This window comes from Anastrepha ludens, chromosome X (assembly GCF_028408465.1).
Source record: "Anastrepha ludens isolate Willacy chromosome X, idAnaLude1.1, whole genome shotgun sequence".
In the NCBI taxonomy this organism is placed as follows: domain Eukaryota; kingdom Metazoa; phylum Arthropoda; class Insecta; order Diptera; family Tephritidae; genus Anastrepha; species Anastrepha ludens.
Genome location: NC_071503.1, coordinates 61,781,418 through 61,806,876, shown reverse-complemented (window position 1 = coordinate 61,806,876; position 25,459 = coordinate 61,781,418). Strand labels below are relative to the sequence as shown.

At 38.4% G+C, this 25,459-nt stretch overlaps 1 protein-coding gene across 8 annotated transcripts in view; it reads left to right on the top strand.

Annotated features, from left to right (window-relative positions):
• The window catches only part of LOC128869661 (uncharacterized), a 67,824-nt gene that overhangs the window by 17,490 nt on the left and 24,875 nt on the right, over positions 1-25,459 (top strand). For 5 of the 8 annotated variants that reach the window (XM_054112238.1, XM_054112236.1, XM_054112237.1 and 2 more), the window contains one exon: positions 20,556-22,104. The exons of 2 other annotated variants lie outside the window; for them this stretch is intronic. In XM_054112238.1, coding sequence (XP_053968213.1) covers positions 20,616-22,104 — 1,489 coding nt within the window. In that variant the 5' untranslated portion in view covers positions 20,556-20,615. The remainder of the gene's footprint in view (positions 1-20,555; positions 22,105-25,459) is intronic. One more of the 8 variants, XM_054112239.1, reaches the window with a different exon arrangement.

The window sequence follows — 25,459 nt, the reverse complement described above, 5'->3', positions numbered from 1 at the left end:
ACATTCCTTCTTTGAAATGCTCCAAAACTAGCTCCCGTCTTTTTATTGAAGTACAGGGTTCCGTGGAACACTCGTCCAACCAGTGGTTGTTCCAAAAGGCAACGGAGCAACAGGAGTTTATGTTTTTCGTATATCACCAACATAATCTTAGCTTCTTCGTAAATAAACAGCTTCATAACCCAGCTACGTGTGCTCATCAACTGATTCTGTCAAATTCGATGAGAGCAGGTTAACGGGCTGAGCTTGGCCACACTTATAAAAATCTTTTCACCATGACAGGATTCTGCTTGCTCATTTCCCACGTATTCCCATACTCGTCTAATCAGTCGTTGTTCGGACGGCAACGAAGCTACATAAGTGGAAACCAAGAATGATGGCATGCAAGATTGCGCCTTCCAAATATGCTGCGATGTCATATTCCGAGAATAACAAAACAAAAGTAAAGGAAATTACTTGTTTATGAAGCAGAAGAGTAGGCGAAAACAATAGAAACTACGAAACACAAGAAATTATATACACACACTTTCTTGCCACGTCGTCATCCACATAAAAACTGTATTAGGGGGCTGTATATTCATTGTGCTTTCATAACTTGACACGCGGGACTTCGTTTTCATTAGTTTGTTCTGTTTAAATGTCACAAACAACGTTATTACTAAGCCATTCACTCAATTTTCACAAACATGTAATTTCCACCTCTTGTTTGTTTTGCATTATTAAGGCGCCCAAACTTGTCTAATTCACGAATAATATAGCAACTTTTTTGGGATGAATCCAACTTTTGTATTCAATTCGCTTTGGATCCCAACGATCATTCTGTACCATGGTGAAAAGATTTTCAGAAATAGCATTAGCATTTGCTTTCATTAATCAAATACACATTTTATACAAAGTTCACGGAATTTATTTATCGATGTTGACTGACGAGCTCAACGGCATGTGTCTCATAGGGTTGTCACAATGGATCCATTTAGGCAACGAATTTGACTGGCATGACGCGCAAAACGTACCGTGATGTCACATTGAAGGTATATTTGTATGTGTGTGTAAAGAAAAACACATGCATACATATATTCTTATAAAGGAAGCAAATATTTTATATATTTCGTTGTGTAATAAACGGGTTTTGTTGGCTGTGAATAAATTACAAAAGTAACGTGGAAATTAATGAAGCAGAGGAGAGTTTTAATAGAAATTATGTTAGTCGTAGACGAAGGGTGTGACCACATCTCACTGTGGGCCAGAAGACCAAAAAATTTGGCCAAAAGTCATTGAAAGATTTTTCAAAATGCAATATAGTATCATCATATAGATAAGTGAAAGTAGTTATTTTGTAAATGTTATAAGTTTTAATGAAATATTTAAGCTTGTATAATAAGTTAATATATGTGTAAGGCTTAAATGATCACCATATAGCTATTGTTCTAAACTGTCACTGTTTTACTGAAATGCAGTATTTGTCATTAATTATATTGCATTTTCTCATTAGTTGCAATCATGTAGTATGTGAAAATAGTCAATAGCTGAAAAAATAAATCTGATGTTAGAAATATTGAGAATAATTGTGAAAAATTTTTTTTTTTTTTTACTACTTGTTAATACGCCGATTGAGCCTTGCGCAAAATTCCAGAAGCTATTAACAATTTCTTTACATTAACGTCTTCAGTAGTTCATGTGTAACAAGCTAAAGGTGCGGGGTGCTGCGGTTTTTCATTTTCTTTTAAAAAAAATGAAGTTTTACTGATCTATGCGCGAGTTGACTGTATATCAATCATTTGCCAATAGGGTGTAAAAAGTTAACCAAGTATTAAGAGTCACACAATTTTAACTTATTTAATTCTTAATGATTTCATTGAAGAAAAAAGAGGTTCTTCAAATTATGTTAGGTAATAATGACATGAATATAACCGTTGATTCAATTTTAACTAAAATTGGTATCAATAAATCAGATGTAGGTTGTAAAGGATTGGAACGCTTGAAAAATGCTTTAAATAGTTTAAAGTCAAAAAGAAATGCAAAATATCAGCATTGCAGTAGGAAAATAGCTGTCTTTGAGTCACAAAATTCAGAGTGGTTAGATTCTATTCTGTTACTATTCCTGACTTAGACCTCACAGCTAAAATAAGTAAGACTGAAATACTTAAAAGAGGTCGTCCATCGCTCGATTTTGCAGAAAAATCTACTAGATCGAAAAGACGAGAAGTGTCTAAAATCAGTGAAAAACATGATAATGATCGTCAGAAACTATTAATGGCTACTAGTCATGCGGCACGAGTTTCAGGGGAAGCAGATTTGCGATCGGTTAGGTTAGGTTAGGTTAGGTTAGGCAGTAAGCCACGCATAGACTTTTTGGTCCCTAGCGATACCAGATGGAGACCGACCTCTATGAATACCTAAAGTAGACATCATGTAGGATGTCAGCGCTTTTGGCGAATCTAAGTAGGGCTGGGAGCTCCGCTTTTGAGACGTCTTCCAGACCCTCAAACAGTGGGGCTCCCAGGCATCTTAGCCGTGTTTTTGATAATGCCGGACAAACGCACAGAAGGTGTTCTAAAGTCTCCTCAACATCCTCTCTGCATTTTCTGCATTTGTCCGTGTTAGCAATCCCTATCTTGTACGCATGTGCAGCCAATAGATTGTGATTTGCGATCGGTACTTAACGAACTTTCAAAAAGCGAGGAACAGGCTAAGAAAATTAGAAAAATAATGACAACACCTTTTCCTACAATAGAAAAGAAAAGCCCAGAAGTGGGTTTAGCATTTCTTTTCGATAATTCTATGTCTAAACAAGTCTATCAGAATATGCGATTAGCGACCAAATCTAGTGGAGCAGACATTTGGCCTGCGTATAATGCGATTAGAGAAGCCAAAGAAAAGTTAAGACCGTCGAAAGAGTCAATTAAAATTTCTGAAACGTTTGCTGAAGTATCACTTCAAGAACTTTTAAACCACACGGTGAATAGAATAATAGAACTACAAAGAGAAGTTTTACACTGTCTTATTCAAAAAAATAAAATTACTGAGCTCAAAACTGTTCTGATGTGTTCTTGGGGATTTGATGGGAGTAGTGGGCATTCGCCTTACAAACAAGGTTATGATAGTGTCAATGAGAAACAGACTCCTACAGATGAAAATCTGTTCGTTACTACACTTATCCCCTTAAGGTTATCAAGTGAAGTGGATGTAATTTTGTGGAATACTGTTACATCTCAATCTCCAAGATTTTGTCGCCCTATTCAAATTCGATACGCAAAGGAATCAACAGAAGTAATTCTTGCCCAAAAGAAGGCCATCGAAGAACAAATTCTGAAATTACAAGCCTTTGAAATTTTGATTGAAGGCTGTCGTCTTAAAGTACAATATACATTATTAATGACTTTAATTGACGGTAAGGTATTAAATACGATCACCAACACGCCATCAATGAAAACTTGTGCTATCTAGCATGCTGTTCCTAAACAATTTAACGATCTATCTAATATAAAGAGTGTGAAATTTATGCCTCATGAGGAGTCACTGTTACATGGAATCAGCCCTTTGCATGCCTGGAGAAGAATTTTCGAATTTTGCTTACATGTTTCTTATAAATTGGTTATCAAAAGATGGGATGCCAGAGGCGCTAAGAATAAAGAACAGGTAGCATTAAGAAAACAAGAGGTGCAATCAATTCTGTGGGAAAAAATGGGACTCAGAGTGGATAAACCAAAGCCTGGAGGAAGTGGTACCAGCAATGATGGAAACACAGCTCGCAGGGCATTTAAAGATAGTAAACTTTTGTCTGATTGCCTTGGTCTTAATCACGAATTGCTTCAACGTTATAAGGTAATTTTAATTAGCCTCTCTTGTCATCTTCCTCTCGATTCAAGTCGATTTGAAGAATTTTGCACCTCTACTGCAAAACTGTATGTCTCGCTCTATTCGTGGTACCCTATGTCTCAAACGGTTCACAAAATGCTTATTCATAGCGGAGAAATAATAAAAAACAGCATCTTACCGGTAGGTATGCTCGGAGAAGAAGCATCTGAAGCGAGAAATAAGGACTACAAAAAATTTAGACTCCAGCATAGTAGAAAGCATAGTAGGATGGCAAATTTGGAAGACTTGTTTTGTAGAGCTATGGACACCTCTGATCCTCTTTTATCGAGTTTACGTTTAAAAGAACGCCTTCAACAAAAAGTTCAATTATCTCTTCCTAAAGAAGTGCAACTTTTATTGAAAGAGGTTGAAGTAGATTCTAATCAATCAGGAAGTACCAATTACGTACAGGTAAGTGAAGAACTAGACGAATATGAAATTGAGGAAATTGATTTTACAGAAAAAATCTTATATTTAGATGACATAGAATTATCCGAGGAAGAAGACTCACAATCTGATGTAAATGACGATATTTGACCTCGTAGAGCAAGCAATTAGTATTTACCTATTTTTAAAAAAATTTATAAAAAAAATAAAAACCAATAAAATAATATTTAAAAACTTAAAAAAAATTTAATACAACAAAAAATTAAAAAAAAAGAAAGAGTCTGAAGTCGCACTGTAACCTCCTCGTGGTAGATTCCGGAAACTACAACTTATTATGCAGGCTAACTGCAGGCGTGTCTCTTTATCTGACATATTGGATCTACCATTTTCAATTGTTTAAATCTAATTGCAGATTTGTCAACAGTGATTCAAAAAAGCCCGAGTAACAAGTTTGAAATTAATCAGATAAAATTTAAAAAAAAAGGTCCGCATAAGGGATTCGACATTTTTAATTTCTAAAATCTGGCAGCATATTCGTAATCAGCGCCCCCAAAAACCCCTAAATACTAAGTTTGGTAAAAAATAATTAATTTGAAAAAATTTATGTCCGCCATATTGGATCCGCCATTTTGAATTGTTGAAATCTGACTTCATATTCGTAATCAGAGACCATCAAAACCCCTAAATACCAAATTTGGTGAAAAAAATCCAATTTTTTAAATTTCATGTCCGCCATATTGGATCCGCCATTTTGAATTGTTGAAATCTGACTTCATATTCGTAATCAGAGACCATCAAAACCCCTAAATACCAAATTTGGTGAAAAAAATCCAATTTTTTAAATTTCATGTCCACCATATTGGATTCGCCATTTTGAATTGTTGAAATCTGACTTCATATTCGTAATCAGAGACCCCAAAACCTGTACATAGCGGTATTAAAAGTTATAAATTGTTGGTGTTTTGGGAATTATGAATTTTGGCCACTTATAAGGGTCTCCTGGCCCACTGTGCATCTCCGAGATCGGAACGTACTTTCATTTTTCAGGACAACTTGGTTAAGCCTGGCCTTTTCCATACTCTTTCAAGCTTTTGTCGAAAAGATAAGTATGCATTCGAATTGACTAAATAAATTTAAATTCCAGATAAGTTTCTTGTGTAGAAGTCCACGCAAGTGGGAACGTCCCTGATTTCTATTCACTTGGGAGTGACTAGGGCAATTCTTTTATATTCGGTCCAAGCAACTCACAACTTGCGGGCTTCGCCCAAGTAGCCTCTGGGCAGCTCCCGAATATCCGTTTGAGAGCGAGCTAATGTGAGATGGCGAAGCATGCCAGGATATCTGGTTGTGCGCTGGGCTTGGTACCCGCCACGTTAAAATTCTTCCCCAATGAAAACGACAACAAAGCCTCGGATGAGAATTGCTTATTCTGATGACAACCCCTGCAAACGAACTAAGGACTATGATTTAAAGACATGCACTTGGAAAGTCCAGTTCCTTAATGGGGAAGGTGCCTTTGCCCAGCTGGTTGATGTGCTCATGTAAGTAAAGGCTGACATCACTGCCATTCAAGAGATTCGATGGACGGGCAAAGCAAGAAGAGCATTAGACCTCACCACATCTACTACAGCTGCTATGTAAAGGAGTGCAAATTCGGTGTTGGATTTGTTGAAGAAGAGATACCTCATCGCCAAGTACTGTCGTTCACTGCGGTGGAAAAGCGTCTCGCACTATTCCGCATCACAGCTAGATTCTTCAACATCTCGCTCATTTGCGTCCACTCCCCGACGGAAGAGAAGGACGATGCGACAAAAGAATCCTTCTATGAGCGCCTAGAACGTTCCTATGAGCGCTGCCCCGACACGACATAAAAGTCGTGCTGGGCGACTTTTATGCCAGGGTGGGCAAGAAGGGAATGTTTGGTCCCACAGTAGGAAAATTCAGCTTGCACAACGAAACATCCGTTATCGGGCAGAGGCTGATCTACTTCGACGGGGCTCGAAACATTCAAGTCTACAGCACCACATTTCAGCATAAAAGATGTACGAACGATCTGAGGGCCCAGCGACGACTTGGACCACTACGTTTTTGCAGCCAAGCTACGCACACGCCTCTGTGCAACAAAAACCTTACATATAACTACACAAAGAATGCACAACATCGGAAAGCTAAAATCAAAACAAACAGCCAGAAACTTCGGCGCTCGACCCTCTTTCCTATTCTCGGAGAGTACTACTCAACAATCAGGGTTGCTCGAGGAATACACATTTCTGGTTCTCTACGTAGCGCGGCCAAAGAAGAAATAGGATTTCGGCAAGCCCGAAAAAAAATGATAAGGCCACGCTGCGATGGGGCGCAACGCGAGCCACTTAGGATCGAGAGACGTATTATAAGAATGAAAAAACGAGAGGCTTAAATACGTAGCTGCGAGGAGCTTGAGATGTTGGCCAACAGGCAAAACGCCCGAAAATTCTACCAGAAAGTTCGGCGGCTTACTTAAGGTTTCAAGGCCGAGGCGATTTCCTGTAAGAACAAAGGCTGCGAACTAGTGACTAATATCCAGAGCGTACTTGAATTATGGAAGGAACACTTCTCAAACCTCCTTAATAGTGACAACTTCGTATGTCACAGAGAATATGAAGATCCCGATCGATAATGTGACTAAAAAACAACAAAGCCGCGGGAGCCGACGGACTGCTGGCTGATCTATTCAAACATGGGGGCGAAGAGCTGGTAAGGTGCCGTAGAACTTAATCGCTCAGGCACAATTTTTTATAAGAGCATACAATTGTTGGCGTATGTCAATATCATCGGCCTTAACAACCGCGCTGTTAAGTCTGCCTCTTCCAAACTGGATAAAGAGCCAAGCGAATGTTCCTCCTAGTGAATGAGGACAAAAAGACTCGTCACCACTCATCTCAACTGTAGCCGCTAACGTTTTGCGGCGTCCCATTCAGTGATGTTCGAGCACATATCATGCTTCGTTAGCATTGCTCGTTATTCACTGAAACGTTTGCAGTGAAAGACCACATGTTCTACGCTCTCGACTGTATTCGAACAACTCGGGCAAAAAGGGCTGTCGACCAGCTGGAAACGGTGTAAATATTCTGGGAAGCAACCGTGTCCGGTGAGTATCTGAGTTAGGTCGTAGTCAATATCGTCATGCTATTGCTACATGCTATCGTCATTCCTATTCATCCACCCTTCACGATTTGGTATGATTTTGTAAATCCACCGGCCTTTTGTTGACTCATCCCATTTTCATTGCCACTCGACCATCAATCGGGTTCTTTCCACCGGCTTTTTTGCTACCGTCGATTTCACTCCTTTTACTCCATACAGGCGATACAACTCCATCGCATGGATATGCACTCGTATCTTTCTAGCAACAACGCATATTGCGTCGTCTGATACCGTTCTATAGGTGCATGCAGGACGTAGTCCGCTGCGTCAGTGGGAGCGAACAACCTCACGCATATTTATGTTTAGCCTCGGCCCATATCGGTGCTGCATATAATACGATAGAGTCCATCGCTGTCGATATGAATAGTCTCCTCTCTCCTTGCGGACCACCAATGCTTGGCAGGATTCCTGTGATTGCGCCAGTGACAACCGCTGCTTTACAATTAACTGCTGATAAATGATGTTTAAAGCTTAGCCTCGTTACTCCAAGATACTTAATCGCCTCCTGTGAAGATATTTCGTGTCCGCCAACCTTGATCCTTATAATACTTGTTTGCTTCTGCGCGCTTATCAGCAAGACCTCTGTTTTCTGGGCTGCCAGTTCCTAGACCGGATTACCAAGCCATCGCTGTACTCTCGCTGCTGCATCGTTACATTTTGCTTCTAGACGCTCATCTACAGTTACCAGCGCAATATCATCAGCATATCCTACCATCTCTCTCTGTCGGGGGTTGCTTTTCTGTCAAGACTTATTCACAACTAACCTGCAACTACAGGCCGTCCGGCTATACTCAACCCGTCGACCCCCACGGCAGCTGGAGCTCAGCTATGCCCCCTGGTCGCAAAGGACCGTCGGCCTGTAGACCTCGGTGCTTCCTGATTTCCCCACTACAGCACATACATAATGAATCACATCAAGAAGCACACCAAACTCGCGTCACTGTTGTCAATTATAATTTCGAGGTGGCAAGAGAATTTTATTTGGAAACGAGCACTAACACCGATAATAGTTTCAGCCTTGAAATCCAACGTAGAATCTTTCTTGCCAACAAGTGCTACTTTGGACTAAGTAGGCAACTGAGTAGTAAAGCCTTCTCTCGACGCACAAAACTCACACTTCATAGGGCTCTCATCATTCCCGTTCTATTGTATGACGCAGAAGAGTGGACGAATACAATATCCAATGAGGCGTTCTTTGGAGTGTTTAAGAGAAATATTCTGCGCAAGATTTTTGGACCTTTGCACGTGGCAACGGCGAATATCGTAGACCATGGAACGATGAGCTGTATGAGTTTTACGCATAGCCATCGCGCAGCGAATAAAGATCCAGTGGCTACGTTGGCTGGGTCACGTTGTGAGAATGGATACTTACGCTCCGGCTCTGAAAGTATTCGATGCGGTACCAGCTGGTGGTAGCAGAGGAAGAGGAAGGTCTCCTCTGCGTTGTACAGTGGTGCAAAACTGGAATTTACTATTCAAAACAGTCTACAGCACACATTTCTTGACCGATTTGCAATTTATTTCTTTTGAATTGCTCAGGATAAAATTGCTAACAACTCTGTCGTTGCGGATTTTTAAAATATTTTGCTAATATTGAAATATTTAAACAAATACATTTAAAAAGCAAAACTTACAAAATCTTTTAAAAATTAATTATTTTTATGAAACTTGGTATCCGGGGGTTTTCTGGGTCGCTGATTGCAAATATGATGTCAGATTGTCAAAATTCAAAATGGCGGATCCAATATGGCGGTCAAAATTTTCTTATAGTTAATTATTGTTTATGAAACTCGGTATCCGGGGGTTTTCGGGGTCGCTGATGACGAATCTGATATCATATTTACAAAATTCAAAATGGCGGATCCAATATGGCGGACAAACTTTTTTAAATCCAATCGAATTCGCTTGAAACTTGTTACCTGAGGGTTTTTGGGATCGTTGATTACAAATCCGATGTTAATATTCCTAAACTTGAAATGGTAGATCTGATACGGTGAAAAGTTGCAAAACAGGGTAAAGGCGAGAAGAAAAGATCTCGAGTCAGTAAAGGTGAGAGGAAAAGTTCTCCAGCCAGTAAAGGCAAGAGGAAGAGATCCCCAGCCAATAAAGGCAAGAGGAAGAAATCTCCAGCCAGTAAAGGCAAGGGGAGAAGATCTCCAGCCAGTAAAGCCAAGAGGTCTAGTAATAGTCTAATAGTCTAGTAGATTTTAAAGACAAAGTTTTACATTCTCTTTGATTCAAATTGCTGTATAAGTTCTTCTATTTCGGGATCATTTGCTGCAGAATTGCTTCTCCATTCTTTTCTTAATGAGGCTATGTAAAGGTCTGAAGAAACTAAAAGTTTATGTATTAAGTCTTCATTTGTTATGGTTCGTGACATTTTACGAGTATTGAACTCCCTGAAATGTTTGAAATCCTTATTTCTGGCTTCAGCAGCCTCTTCTGAATATTTCCCTATAGGTAGTAAAAATTTCTCTATTACTTTACCACCATGTATCAACACTTTATGAATAGAAGATGGCATATAGTACCAGGGATAGAGCTTTATGAACAACTCAGCTGTTTTGTAAGTATAGTCGTTAAAAAAGTCTGTTGGTACTTTTCTACTTCCACTTAACATTTTTAAAATTATACTGAATCTATATATTAACTCTTTATCTACTTTTGTTATTTCTGATGTTAACTCAATATCCTGAAAAAATGTACGCGCAGTGTTGCCATCATTAGAAGATCCAGAACCATGTGCTGGCTGATCTATTATAAGCCCCATTTTTTCTCTAAACTCTTTACAAATTTTTTGTTTAGTTTTTCGAAGAAGCACTTTATGATCATCAGATCTTACACTCCACCGGCAAAAATCTAATCGATATGCTATATGCAAAATGCATTCCATCATTCTTATCCACATGTGCAATACAGAAAGGCCAAATTCAAAAAAACATTGGTTTTCTTCTTTGTTTGCGAGTCTGACTAAATTGTTCATTTCGGATGTTTTTGCTCCACAAATATAGCAAGTTGCTGCTGAAGGTGTATCTGTTAAAGCTTGGCAAACTTTACCATCCACCATAGTTAGAGCCATGTCTGCTTTAACTATATAGGTGCCTTCAGATTTTTCAACTATTATTGGTTGCAATTCTCTAATTTGATTTTTAATGTCATCCACTTTCGACTGAGTCCTTTCCTTTGTTTCTTTCGCGAATTCAAAAGAAATTGGAACGCAACGTTTTGGTGACGATGGATGAGGATTTTGCCATACAATTTTTGAACTATCAGTTGTTTTTAAGCACAAAGGTACCATTGACACTGCAAATATTGATTCATCTGAGGCATTTAATTCACTGATTTTTTGCTTATATATGCTTTGATCGGAAGAACCATCGCATCCATATTTTAAAATGAAATCTAAATTGCAAGTTTTATTTAATTCTTAAAAAGGTGGAAGGGATAAACTAGAATCCTTAAGAAGTCGAAGTACAGTATGATTTATTAGGGACTGTAATTCAATACTTGCACCTAATTCTGTAATGAGTATGTTCGAAGGGTAACAACTCTTTTTTGCTTCAAGAATTTGATGGTATGTTGGAAAAATATTTGCATTTCGTTTCTTAGCCTGAAATTGTATTGATTCGTATTGATATTTTGAAAGTTTTGTGTCTTCGATTAAAGCTAACGCTTCTTCTGCCGAGAATTTAATAAAATCTGTGTTATCATTTTGATCTTCAGTATTTTCTACCTTCATTAAAAAGACTATTTTTGTTGCTAATTTACCTCTTCCACTTTTTCTCAATATTCGCAAAAATGATTCTTGTATTTCTGATTCTGTATAAGACTCTTCAATCATTATTAATTTTCGTCTTTTTGTGGATGCAGAAGCTTTTTCAAAATTGTCAGTACATTTTCTACCTGTTTTTGTTTTTGCTTTTGTAAAATCCACAATAAAATCAGTTTCTAACCATTTTTTAAATTTTTTTTTCAAAACTACTTTTAACGTACATAGAATCTTTCCATTTCTTTTTAAATGTGCTGAAAAAAGACCTAGTCAAATCATTTTTTACAATTTCTAATTGTTTCGAATCCAGAACAAATTTAACTTCCAAATGATCAAGTAAATCTTGTATATCATTACTTTTATTTTCTATTAAAAAGTTACAAAGAACTGTAGCTTTTCAGACATTTACAAAATAATATAAATAATATGTCAAATAGTTTTAAAACAAAAGCACAGTTTTCAAAAATCTAAGATAATATATAGATTACAATTTACAATAATCATAAAACAATCAGACCGACAACATTACTTACCAAATTTTAAAATCTTTGTAAAATGTCTCACAGGGTAAGCTATTGTACTTATAATATATAAGATTGAACTCATATGTGAGAGAAGTTATGTTAAATGCTTAACACGCCATCTATGAGAAACTGACACTACTTTATTTTGTCGGTCGATAATACAGAAAATTTTTAAATTGACTTTTTTCGCTAGATAACTTTATTCTTGCTTTTTTAACCCTAAACCAGTTTTTCTTTTATGTTCCTACGTAATAATATTTCCGATCTATTATTAGCAAGCTTATAGAGTAATAACGTGTAAACTAGTGGAAAATTATGTTCATTTCATGAACATAAAAACGTTATGGTGAAAATAAAAAATTGAAATGTTTCCAAAATCAAAACTATCAATGTGCAATATTTATTCTAATAGACCATTCACTGAAAACTTAAAATTTTTGAAGTTATAGTGAAAAAACGAAATTTTAAATGTTATAAAATATATAATATTGTCATTTTTTCTACAAGCTACTGGCAAAATATATACTTTCTTCTAGGTCAATTGATTTATCTCGATCCAAGGATACTTAGTTTTTCATTTATTAAGTCGCATTTCAATTACGAAACATAAAAAAAATTAATAAATATAAAAAATAATTAAGTTTTAGAAATTTCGACCGCCATATTGGATCCGCCATTTTGAATTTTAAAAATCTGACATTATATTCGTAATCAACGACCCCAAAAACCCTCAGGTAACAAGTTTCAAGCGAATTCGATTGGATTTAAAAAAGTTTGTTTTAATATGATATCAGATTCGTCATCAGCGACCCCGAAAACCCCCGGATACCAAGTTTCATAAACAATACTTAACTATAAGAAACTTTTGACCGCCATATTGGATTCGCCATTTTGAATTTTGACAATCTGACATCATATTTGCAATCAGCGACCCAGAAAACCCCCGGATACCAAGTTTCATAAAAATAATTAATTTTTAAAAGATTTTGTAAGTTTTGTAAGTTTGTAAGTTTTGTTTTTTAAATGTATTTGTTTAAATATTTCAATATTAGCAAAATATTTTAAAAATCCGCAACGACAGAGTTGTTAGCAATTTTATCCTGAGCAATTCAAAAAAAATAAATTGCAAATCGGTCAAGAAATGTGTGCTGTAGACTGTTTTGAATAGTAAATTCCAGTTTTGCACCACTGTGCGTTGGAAAGGTTAGGCAGAGAAGGCCTTGGCTTCACTTGGTGTGTCCAACTGGCGCCGGTTAGCACGAAAAAGAAACGACCGGCGCGCTTTGTTAAACTCGGCTGAAATCGCGCTAATCAAGAAGAAGATAAGGGTACTGATTGAATTCTCTCAAAGCTCTAATGATTATGGTCTTGACGCCATCTATAAGGAAAAAAGCATTACTCCTTAGATTTATGTGTTGAGGAAGTAAATAAACCCGTTACATTATAATAAGAGAGTATACAACACCACGAACAACATCGAACATAAAGCCAAGAATCTACCTGCTATGCAAGGATTAGCTTACATACTATAGCATTATTGTAGGGAACAAGATCCTTAAAGCTTTGTGTACTCGATCAAGGCTTTAATTGGTAATAGTAATACGGTCTCTGTTCAAGTTTAGAACGAACTAATGTAGTAAAAAGTAATTTTAGAGTGTACGAGTTGGTGAAGTCAATTTGTATTAAAACGGCATAAGAAGGCAAGCACAGAATATGATATGCAATAATGTGATTATTGTAACTATGAAATAAGAACTTAGATTTTTCAATATAGTAAAAAGTATAAATTTGGAAATAAAAGCTAGAAAATAATACCATAAAGCACGTAGTAAGATTAAGTTGTAGATAATTTTTCCCCCATCCAGTTACATTTTTAAAATTTTTTTGAAGACTTATGACATCGCACGTATAAGAGGTGCGAGTGCAGGTTTTCGAACATAGAGAAGCTATTTGTCAGCATAAAGAAAATTTATAGAAGAGACAAAGCCAGATGGCATGACATTGGTAAAGATGCAGCTAAGATATTGTTTGAGTAGCACCAGTGGGACAAATAATCGAAGGGGTGAAGGGTCATAGACAACGACTACACTCTTATGAGGAGAGATGTAAGATTTAATCCAGGATAAAAAGGTTGAATGAAAGCCCAGACTTCTGTGGTGAAGTGGTTTTACCACATAGTGAGTTTGAGGGGTAAACTTGAGTCCACACAAGAGGTACCACAAGAAAGGAAACCTTCACTGAAAATTAAAGAAATTATCAGAAAATGATAATGCGCGGTTATTCCTTTCGACCTGGTAAGTGACAAGGTACAAGGGAAAGGTTGGTGAACCGCCTAATTACCAAGAAATTACCAATCCTATGATGAAATTATGACGAATTATGTATAGAGAGACGTTTTACGGAAAGAGAAATGTAACAATATAATACCTTGAACATTTATGAAATAATATTAAGAAACATTATAATATTATTTAAGTATATTAGTGTAGCAATTCACGGAAGTCGACTCGCTTGCAATATACCATATACAGTGTCACACAATTTATTCGTACACCCTGCGCAGTTAATAAAAACTTTAGCTTTGCGAATAATATTTGTTGTGACAATATATTTTTTTTGGGTCAGTGTAAGAATGTTACATTCCGCAAGTTCCGGGACGAAGTGCGGTTGTACCATTAGAAGCGTAAAATTGTTATTAAATTGTACTTGGCAAACAAGTCTCTGCGCGAAATAGGAAAAAGTTGGCAAATAGCATTCTACGGTGCAAAGTGTTATTACTAATTACATTATATATATATATATAATTGGCGCGTACACCCGTTTTGGGTGTTTGGCCGAACTCCTCCCCCTCTTTGTGATGTGCATCTTGATGTTGTTCCACAAATGGAGGGACCTACAGTTTCAAGCCGACTCCGAACGGCAGATGTTTTTATGAGGAGCTTTTTTATGGCAGTAATACACTCGGAGATTTGCCATTGCCTGCCAAGGGGCGACCGCTATTAGAAAAATGTTTTTCTTAATTTTGGTGTTTCACCGAGATTTGAACCGACGTTCTCTTTGTGAATTCTGAATGGTAGTCCCGCACCAACCTATTCGGCTACGGCGGCCGCTAATGCTAATTACATTAATACTGGTAAATTGGAAGCTTATCACCACCAAACCATAAGGCGAAAAATATTAACTTCACGTGCGGAACGCAACATAGTATCATGAGTCGCGCAAAATCCCAAAATAACCTACACGATACTATGCTGAAATATTCGAGAGTCTTTGCATAAAAAAATAAGCCCATAATCAGTCCGTAATTGTCTGCAAAACGCTGGTTATCATAGCAGAGTGACACGCCGCAAGCCCTATATTTCATATATTAACAGAAAGAAGAGATTGGAGTTCGCCAAACGCTATATAAATGAGCCAGATTCTTTTTGGGGAAAACGTCATATTCAGTGATGAGTCGAAATTTAATGTTTCCGGATCAGATGGGCCTCGAAAAGTTTGGCGAAAAGAAAATATCGAACATAATGAAAAAAATCGTATTCCTATCGTTAAGCATGGAGGAGCAAATTCTATGGCTTGGGGGTGCATAGTTGCATCTGGAGTAGGAAAAGTGGTTTTTATTGATGATAAAACGGACAAACATCTATTTTTAAACCTTATGAAGAATAATTTGCACGATAGTGATGTTAAACATGGACTGAGTGCTAGAGGGTTCTTGTTCCAACAAGACAATGACCCAAAACACTAATCTTATCTCGAGTAAGAATGCTCATTTACCACTGTAAGTAGGTTAAATATTCACCTCAATCACCGGATCTGAAAACAATTGAGCGTGTCTAATAGCTCTTGGAAAGGAGAATCAGAAAGCACTAAATAACATCAAAGGCGTCATTAAAGACAGCTTTAAGTGGGTATTGGTAAAAAGTATGCAACGACGTTTGGAAGCAGTTATTAAAGCTAACGGCCCAAGGAAGTACTAAATACTCGTACTTTTTCATTATTTTTGTAATAAAATCTTCCTTTTATGGCTATGTACGAATAATATTTTTACATAAAATTATATTTACCAGGTACCATATATTCTCCGGACGACGTTCAGCGAACCGTTTGCCCATTGTCCGAGTGTATGCCACTTATAAACCTCAAGCGTGAGCCACCAAGATTGCAGTTACTCACGCAAGGCCAGCTGAAAGCCCTATAAAATTCAAAAGAAATTATCGAATTATCCGGAGGGAAATTTGATAGCATTCTTGGGTTGTTTGTTTGGTTAAAGCGGTTTTCTACTGTGGGATACACTAGGAAACTTACTCTTATCCCTTCTAATAATAGAGTCTACTTTTAAATGATGTATATGATCTATGATTTCTAATTTATTAAAGAATTGATTACCTTAAATGGCAAGTCTACGTCTAGATAGAGCATGTTTACATATTTTAAGGGCACGCCTATGACATTGCCTGTATAAGTAGGTAGGTAAAATGGCAAGAGTGCCACAGGCACACTTCAAATAGCACTTACGTGCCGTTTTGATACCATAATGTAGACCATTACCTGTGCAAAGAAAAATTATGGGAAGAGAAAACCTTCTACAGCCATCCAGTGCTGTTGTTGTAGTGATGGAGAGAAAAGGTATCTGAGCTGGAGAGTTTCTTCAAGTCATTCCCAAAGGGCACGCTAAGGAATCTCAAGCGCCTAGCCGCCAGAGCCGGACATTTGCAGAGAAAATGTTCAACAGTATCTTTCTCTGTAGGATCCCCACAGCTTCTGCAATAGGGGTTGTACGGATTTCCAAGCTTCTCCGCATGAGTACTGATCACCCAGTGACCAGTGAATACCGCACTGAGTTTGGAAATTGAGTTGCGGGAGACTCCCATCACCTTAAGCGTTCTATTTCTATCGTATTGGAGCCATAGTGTTTTCGAAATAGCGCACGATGAGACAGACCTCCATCTGTCTTGCGCTTTTCTTAGAAAGAAATTGTGTAGTTTACCTTTAACAACGTACAGTGCTGCGAGGGGGACAGCTAAAACCGATTCTGTCGATCCCTTCCTGGGAAGCTCGTCGGCAATTTCATTTCCTTCTTTTTTCCTGTGCCCAGGAACCCAGATAAGGGAGATGTTTCCTGCTCGATCGAGATGTTGGAGTTCTTCCTTACAGGAGTTCACCAGAAGAGAGCTGCAATACGGCGACGATAGTGGCTGTGTACTCGTGGGTCAATTTAGTGCCGAGTCTGAAATGTCACTGATAATGAAGGTATCAGCTCCAGATATTGCATCACCCCAGTGACACGGGTCTCAGTTGCCATCAGTTCAGCCTGAAAATACTAAAGTAGTCGAGGAGCCGAAAACTGAAGGAGATCCAAAAATGGTCCGTCCACCTAGCGCTGTAGCTCTGAACTTCCTATTTATACATTGATGGACTCCCTCTGTCTTACATCGTCCAATTTCTACTCTTCCCTTGAGGGTAGGAGGGTCGTGAACATTTTATTGGCAAGTGTAAGCGACTGCGCTTCTAATGGTCCATCCGCTTAGTCCAATTTTGGCATACTCTTTCCAATGCTTCGGCCGGTATCTCACATATAAATGCTTTAATGTTGTCTTCCAATGCGTTAATTGAAACAGGCTTGTCTGAATAGACATAAGCTTTAACATAACCTCACAAAAAATAATCTAAAGGCGTTATATCGCACGATCTGGGTGGCCAATTGACAGGTCCCGAACGTGAAATAAAATGTTCACTGAACTTGCCTCTCAACAAGTCCATTGTTACGCGTGCTCTGTGGCATGTGGCACCGTCTTGCTGAACTCACATGTCATGCAAGTCAAGCTCTTGCATTTTGGGCAAAAAACAGTTGGATATCATTTCATGGTAGCGCTCACCATTCACAGTTACGTTACAATTCGCAGCATCTTTGAAGAAGTACGGTCCAATGATACCTCCAGCCCATAAACCGCACCAAACTGTGACCTTTTCTGGATACATTGGTGCTCTTCTGGCTTCTTCACTCCAAAATCGACAGATCTGCTTATTTACGTACCCATTACTCCAAAAATGAGCTTCGTCGCTGCACACAATTTTTCAATAAAAAGGTGGATCTTAAACTTTCTTAACAGAACATGCATTTTTATAATAAAATTCAATGATTTGCAAGCGTTGTTCGTTTATAAGACGATTCATGATTAAATTATAGGCCAAACTGAAGATGTTTGACAGTGAAACAAAGCACGAAACGTGCGTCAGCTGTTTAAACCAACTGTTTAAAAAGATAATAGCTAAAAAATCACCCGTTACAATGTTGGAAGGTGTTTACCTGATACTGCTATTAAAACATCATCGGTATTTGAAATTATCATACCTCCAATTTTTTCAAATTCCTAATGAAGATTATTTACAGTCATGCTCCTCAGAAGTGGAGAGATTACCTCATCCTGAGGTGTGCTCCGGACCGAAAATTTTTTGGTGGAATCTTCGCCCAAATCTGTGCTTATTGTCCGCCCGATTAGCATTCGTTCTACAGGGTCCGGCGCTCGAAGTGTAACCAACGTCAGACCACTCGCGCAGCTGATGCAAGGGTATCTTTGGTTTAGAGTATTGAACCCTCTTCTCTATAATCTCTTCTTGTTCAATGTCGTTACAGCTTCTGCAGTTGTCGTTATAGGGTGCTCCTAGTCTGCTGGCATACCTGCCTATAAGATAATGCCCTGTTATAACCCCAAAACGATTTCTCACGTTCTTCCTGTTAAGTTTCAACAGTCGGTATGTGCGAACCATAATCTATTCTGGCCACGTTGTCCTACTTTTGGAAGGGTCAGGGACAGAATCCATAACACGTTGCCAGATTTGATGGTGTGTCTATTCACTAGTAACTTACAAGTTGCCAGAGGCATAGGTATGTTTGGGTTAACTGGTTAGATCGGTATTGTCTTCTATGCCTCTGTGACCCCTTACTCAGAACAGATTCGTTGTAAAGTATTGTGTTAGTTCTGTCATGATACCGATACATTCTTTTACTGTCTTCGTCACTACTGATTGTAGTGATTTCAGGTCCGACTGGCTATCTGAGTTTTTTAGTTACTCCAGGATTTCAGTTAGAAATACACTCCAACGATCTGGTAGCCGGAAAAAAATGCTGGCCCTCATGTCGTCAGAGTAAAAGCCACCGCCTACGTATTCATTGATCTTGGAACCATCAGTATAGATATTGAATCCACTTCTATTGACATAGTGAACAAGATTAGTTTTGTTGGCTTTTTCCCCGAGACCACACGATATGGATTTCTCTATCTCTGTATCTCGCAAATTTTCTGATGTCTCTATCATACTTTTAGAATATGCATGTTGTGATCTTGCGAGGAGCGACGGCGTCAAGCCTTCTCTTATAAAAGTGTATATACATCCCTCTAACGTTTTTAATATTAATGTGGGTAGGCTAATGAATCTGAAGTATTTAATTCTCGTACCGGCCTTGGTATAGAAACGACCCTAACTTTTCTCCAATGTGGGCGTAGTTCAGTCGTAATATGGCTCTTAATTTGGTAGTTAACCAACCATATAGCTTATTGTCTATTGCAGTTGCGCAGGGTTATTCCATCTGGTCCCGGTGCTTTATATGGTTCAAAATATTCTACAGCCCAGGTTATCTTGACTTTTATGGCAATGTCGAGGATATCGAAACCTAATACCGTCCCCGAAATTGGACTATTATGAATTTTTTTTTTGTTGACGTATTAATTTTTTCACCCATAAGTTCACGGAATTCCATGGAGAAGGGATGTTCCCCTGTGCATGACTTCGAACTACACAGGCAAGGCTAATTATTGCGGAGGGCGTCCGGTATCCGTAAGCTCAAGTTAATGACTGGGCTATATTTTAAAAAGGTCCCCAAAACTCAATTTTTAAATGATGTACTGTTGAAGAGTAACAAACACTTGCCCGTGAAGTTTTGCGTTAGTTAGCTATCTCTCGTCTCCGTACAGAATGAGAACTGTGGTGCATACTATTACCTCGAGAAGGGTTCCGTGGAAGGGTTTTGTCAACCACTGGAAATGATCAGTGAACGAAACCTGTGTTTCTTGGTCAGGAGACAGCCAAACAAAATGGAACCAAAAATCTCCTCCTATCGCCGATCACGATTTTTATGTCGACGTGAAGACAGCGCTCATGGGAGCGTTCCAGGTGCTCATAGAAGCAGCTTTTGGTCGCAACGTCCTTCAATTCCGTTGGGGCGAAAACGCAAATGAACAAAATATTGAAGGATCTAGTTTTCATTCGGATTGTTGCTAGACGCTTATCCACTGTAAGAAACGAAAGTACTTGGCGGTAAAGTCTTTCTCCCTCCACAAATCCTACATCGAATTTTAATATTACGAGGAAATCTACCAGCCGCGCAGAGGCACCCTACCCTTCCTATGCTGTTTCGCTTTCTCACATTAGCCCGTTCCCAAATGGGTGTTGGGAAGGTGCCCAGAGCTTATTTAAGTGAAGCCCCGTAGTTTTGAGCTGCTTGAACTGTATGCGAAAGAATCGTCCTGGTCACTTCCAAGTGAGTGACGATCAGAGATTTTCCCCACTTGAGTAGACTTCTAGGCAAAACCTTTCTCCAAAACTTCCTCGGAAAAATATTTCAGACCCTGGGGTATATAACGAACTTTTTTTTCTTATAAGGAGTTTGTATAAGTTTTCGCAATTACAACAAATATCACTTTACTGATACACCTTTTTTTGTTATACCATGAATTCTACGGCATACATAAGTATAACGGAAACTAGTACAAACAAAGCGATTTATATATACTCATGTAGGTTTTTCTGTTTTCGTTTATTTTCAATTATCATCGCAGATCCGGTTGTGGGAGATCCAATTTTAAAATCACAGATTCGAGCACCATTTGAGCAGCAAAATGAACGAGACACAGGTAAACAAATTTCTGCGTTGCCTTCTACAAATCGATGACCTTAACTATTTGGCATTACACGCACGCGCTGCTGCTACAGGCGGTCTAAAATACAGTAAAGCTCAATATCAGCAAACAACACATGAGATTAGTAGAGATTCAAGCGACCACAATCATGATCATGATGGAGAAGCGTCCAGTAACCGCGATCTTCTCGTCGCTAAGGTGACTGCCATGGTGGTACTATTCTGCGCTAGCACACTGTGTGGTGCCATACCTTTTATGCTGAATCGTTTCTTTCACTGGACAGACACACATGCAAATGCACGTTCAGTGACGGTCGTCAAGACCCTATTATATTTTGGTGGTGGTGTGCTGCTGGCCACGACATTTCTACATCTGTTGCCTGAGGTGCAGGAGGCTGTCGAACAATTGCAGGAGTGTAGTATACTGCCTCAGCTGAGTTTTAGTTTGGCAGAGTTACTTATGTGCTGCGGCTTCTTTCTGATGTACTTAATCGAAGAACTCCTGCACTCGTACATTCAAAGAGATATCAAAATGATGGAATATGATACTGGCGTAGGTGACGCCTTCGAACGCGGGCGTAGTATTCGCTGCAGCTATTTGCTTAGGAGTAGCAACAAAGACGCTACTGTACCAACAGAGGAACTTTGTCAGGATGGAGGCAATCCTATCGGCAAGTTAGCAGATAATAGCAACATAAAAACTACGGCGGCACTGGTGATGTCGAGCGTGCCTAGTGTCTCGGACAGTAATATAGAGAATACCGGACACAAAACTATCCAGCCAGGTTCTCTCTCGATGCAAGATCTGATCGCCAACGATGCGGAAAATCAAAAGTATAGTCAACACCAATACAAAGAACGTATACCGGCTGATCTTCAAATTCAACATCAACAGGAGGAGAGAAAGACATATGACTTATCGCAACCACAACAACATCAACATCACCATCACCACCACTTGCATCATCAGAAGCAGCAACATGGCCATTCACATTTGTCAATTGATGTTAGTAGCGATAGGGCCGATACAATCACATCATCTCTGCGCGGCCTATTCATTGTCTTAGCTCTATCGCTGCACGAATTGTTCGAAGGAATGGCCATTGGCCTGGAGAGTGATGCTTCGGATGTGTGGTTCATGTTTGGGGCTGTGTCGGCGCATAAATTGGTACTGGCTTTTTGTGTCGGTGTCGAATTGATTGTGGCACATACGCGCTTCGTGCTTTGCTCGGTGTACGTCTTGACATTTGCTGTGGTTAGTCCGATTGGCATCGGCATTGGTATACTGATCAGTCATAGCGACGCTATATCATCACCCAGCCTGTCCTCGGCAATCTTACAGGGACTTGCCTGCGGCACTCTATTGTACGTGGTATTTTTCGAAATTTTGTCCAAAAGTCACGCCGGGTTAGTTGCTTATTTTTCGCTGATGATCGGATTTATAGCCATGTTCGGGCTTCAGCAGTTGGGTAAGTGAGACATCCAAATACTTTTGAAATTATCAATGGACCTATCCTTAGGTTCGAAAACCTATATGTAAGCATTAGGCCGGGTCGATTTGTGGGGAGGCAAAAAAATTGCCCATTGCTCTGTAAAACTCATATTCTAGGGATCAAAATAAGAAACTTTGCCGAAGGAACCATACCTCTAAAACGAATTCTGATGCCCCCCAATTTGGGTCGAACTTTTAGTGTCTTTTGTGGGGAGGCAAAAAAAAATCGCCCATTGCTCTGTGAAAATCATATTCTAGGGATCAAAATAAGAAACTTTGCCGAAGGAACCATACCTCTAAAACGAATTCTGATGTCCCCCAATTTGGGTCGAACTTTTTAGTTTATTTTCTCATGTAAAGGCCAAAAGTGGTGATAGTTTGCAATGATTGTATGGGGAACCCCCCAGGAGAGTTCCAGGGGGTGTGCCACTGGCATGGGTGGATCAGCCGTCCAAAGTTATTGGGGGTCAGTCATACATTTGGACTCGATTGGAGCACTCTAAATGGGTCAAAGTGGGATTTTTCGTTTGACCCAAATTGGGGGACATCAGTCTTCGTTTTAGAGGTATGGTTCCTTCGGCAAAGTTTCTTATTTTGATCCCTAGAATACGATTTTCACAGAGCAATGAGCGATTTTTAAATCGACCCGCCCTAGTAAGCATATATAGTTAGAGTAAGCGAGAAAAAGCAAATATACGAGTGCATACAAAGGCTTGTAAAACACTGATATGATCAAAATTGACAGGTGAGGGTTTAGCCATGTTCTTTTAACTATACGTCTGTCAGTCAATATTTAAGCCTGGTAAATCCTCAATTCAAATAAAAAGAAAATTAAAACGATGGCTAAAGCCAATTCCGTAAAGCTTAAGAAGGAACAATTTTGGACTCCTCGGCAAGAGATTTTTGACTGTGATTCAGAAATGGAGGCCAACTACTCAAAGGAGAAAAAGCCTGACAAAATTTTTGTGCCACCTATCAAGGTACTGGCAATTAGTAGTGAGTGCAAAAGAAATTTAACATTTCCTTGTAAAAAAATATCAACGGGTGCTAAAATTTTTTGTGAAAATATTAATGCGTATGAGCGAATTAAGAACTAACTGAGGGAAAACAAACTGTAATTTTTTACCTATGACTTAAAGAATGATCGTGCAACCGAGTTAACTCCTCTCGGAATCAAATGCCAAGAAGGGAAAGCAGTCAGAATTACAATGATAACTATACTGATACTGATTTGGAAAATGGGACAGTGAGTCCTCATGATCCTCGTCAAAATGAAAAGTCTCTATATCAAACCATTATACGTTGGGACTACCAGCGAAAAAAACCAACCAACACAATGCCGAAATTGTCAAAAGTTGCTTCATTTAAAAGTGTTTAAATTGCTCCGGTAAACACAAAACCACAGACTGTACAGTAGTGCACAACTGCAATAGCAGCCGAAATTGCGCAAATCGAGCTGCATATATGCAAGTCAAACAAAAAATCCTGTCCAATTTAGATTCTCGTTAAACGATGAACAGTTTTCGAAGCTAAACGCGCAAAGATTGCAGCTCAGTCAAAGGCTGCCGACCCCCACAACAACTACACAGGGCTGGCGCTCTGATATTGAGTTGAATTCGTGGGTAAAAATAATAGCAAAATTATGATCTTTAGTGTATGCTATTCTGGAGGTTCGCCAACAAATGATCTGCGTAAATTTTATAAAAAACATTTAAGACTTCATTTTAATGTTAAAGAAAGTGTAGTACACTGTGATGATTTCAATAGTAAACATCGGGTTGTATGAGCAAATGCTTGGGGAAATAGACTCAAAGAACTCACAAAATTTTTTCCAATTACCATTTCTTATTCAGCTAATAGTATCATTTCATCTGCGACAAAATCTTCACCGTCAAATCTAACTATCGTACTGACTACCACTGCAACTCATATACAACAATATTTTTATATGTTGTTGATTCGCTGGGGTGTCCAGAGCGCGTGTCAGCATTCACATTTTCTCGACCTTCTGTGAAAAGTTTGTACCACTTGTAAAAATTTTTTTGACTCAAAGTACTCTCAGCGTATGCCACTGTAAGCATTTCAAGGGTTTTCGAGCCGTTAATTCCATTTTTTACACAATTTGATGCAACTTCTTTGATCCATTTTTTTCGATAGCAGAAAATCGCCGAACACGCAAAACACTTGTCTTAAATATGCCTCTCACAAACAAACTAGACATGCTATATTGATGAAACCTAGAACTTATCTTCGAGACGAGTGTACCAACAAAAAAAAAAATAATAATCGAAAGTCGAATGTACGTAGCCGCGAAATTTGAAACATTAACCTTATTTTTTGAACACACCTCGTATCTCAGCTAATAGCTATTAATGAATTAAATTCTGATCATTTGCTTGTCAAATTGAATCTGAAGATATATGATCCATATATTTCTAATTTAAAGTGCAGTAAGAATATCAGTCCCTAAGAAAACACCAAAGAGTTATATTGTGAAACTGCTACATAATATATTTAATTTAATTAAAATGAGAAATTACTTTCGAAGGCAATGGAGCCACTATCGGCAACAGGAAGATCAGTTAGAGATATTTAGGTTGTCTGGGCATATACGGAAAGAAATCTTTCAGCATAGGAACAAAGAATGGAATAAGAGGATAGGTGAATTTGATACAAGAAAAGGCCTTTCCGGAATATATGCAAAGTTTTAAAAAAGAGGCATGTACAATGTCCGGCTCTCTTTGGTCAAAACAAAACTATTGTGCTAAGCTACGAAAAACCAGAGGAGTTTGCTCACACATTCCAAAATAATCAGAAAGTTTCGGAGCACTTAAGCTCTAAATTTTATGAAGATACGGTAAATGAAAAAAGGAATATAAGGAATATAATGCATAAGAATTTGCCTAAAATAGCAGTTATTGTTTTTAGATTTATTATCAATTCATGTCTTAAACTTCAGTATTTTCCGGAGACATGAAAAACGGCAAAAGTAACTCCATTATCAAAACCCCAAATGAAATCGGAAGCTATTCACCAATAAGTAGTCTCTGTAAAATATGCGAGTAAATACTCAAAGATAAATTAATAGAATTTAATAATGAAAATAATGCTCTGCCTGCTTAAGGCAGGTACAACACACCAAGTCCAGAGAATTTGTAACCACATAAAGTTAAAGCCGACCACTTGAGTCCTCTTCGACGTTGAAAAAGCCTTTGACTCCATTTGGGACAATGGGCTGATAATTAAACTCATAGATTTAAAATTTCCTATCAGACTTATTAAGAATGTTCAAAGCTTTCTATCGTTATATCTGTGTCTGTATAAATAATTAA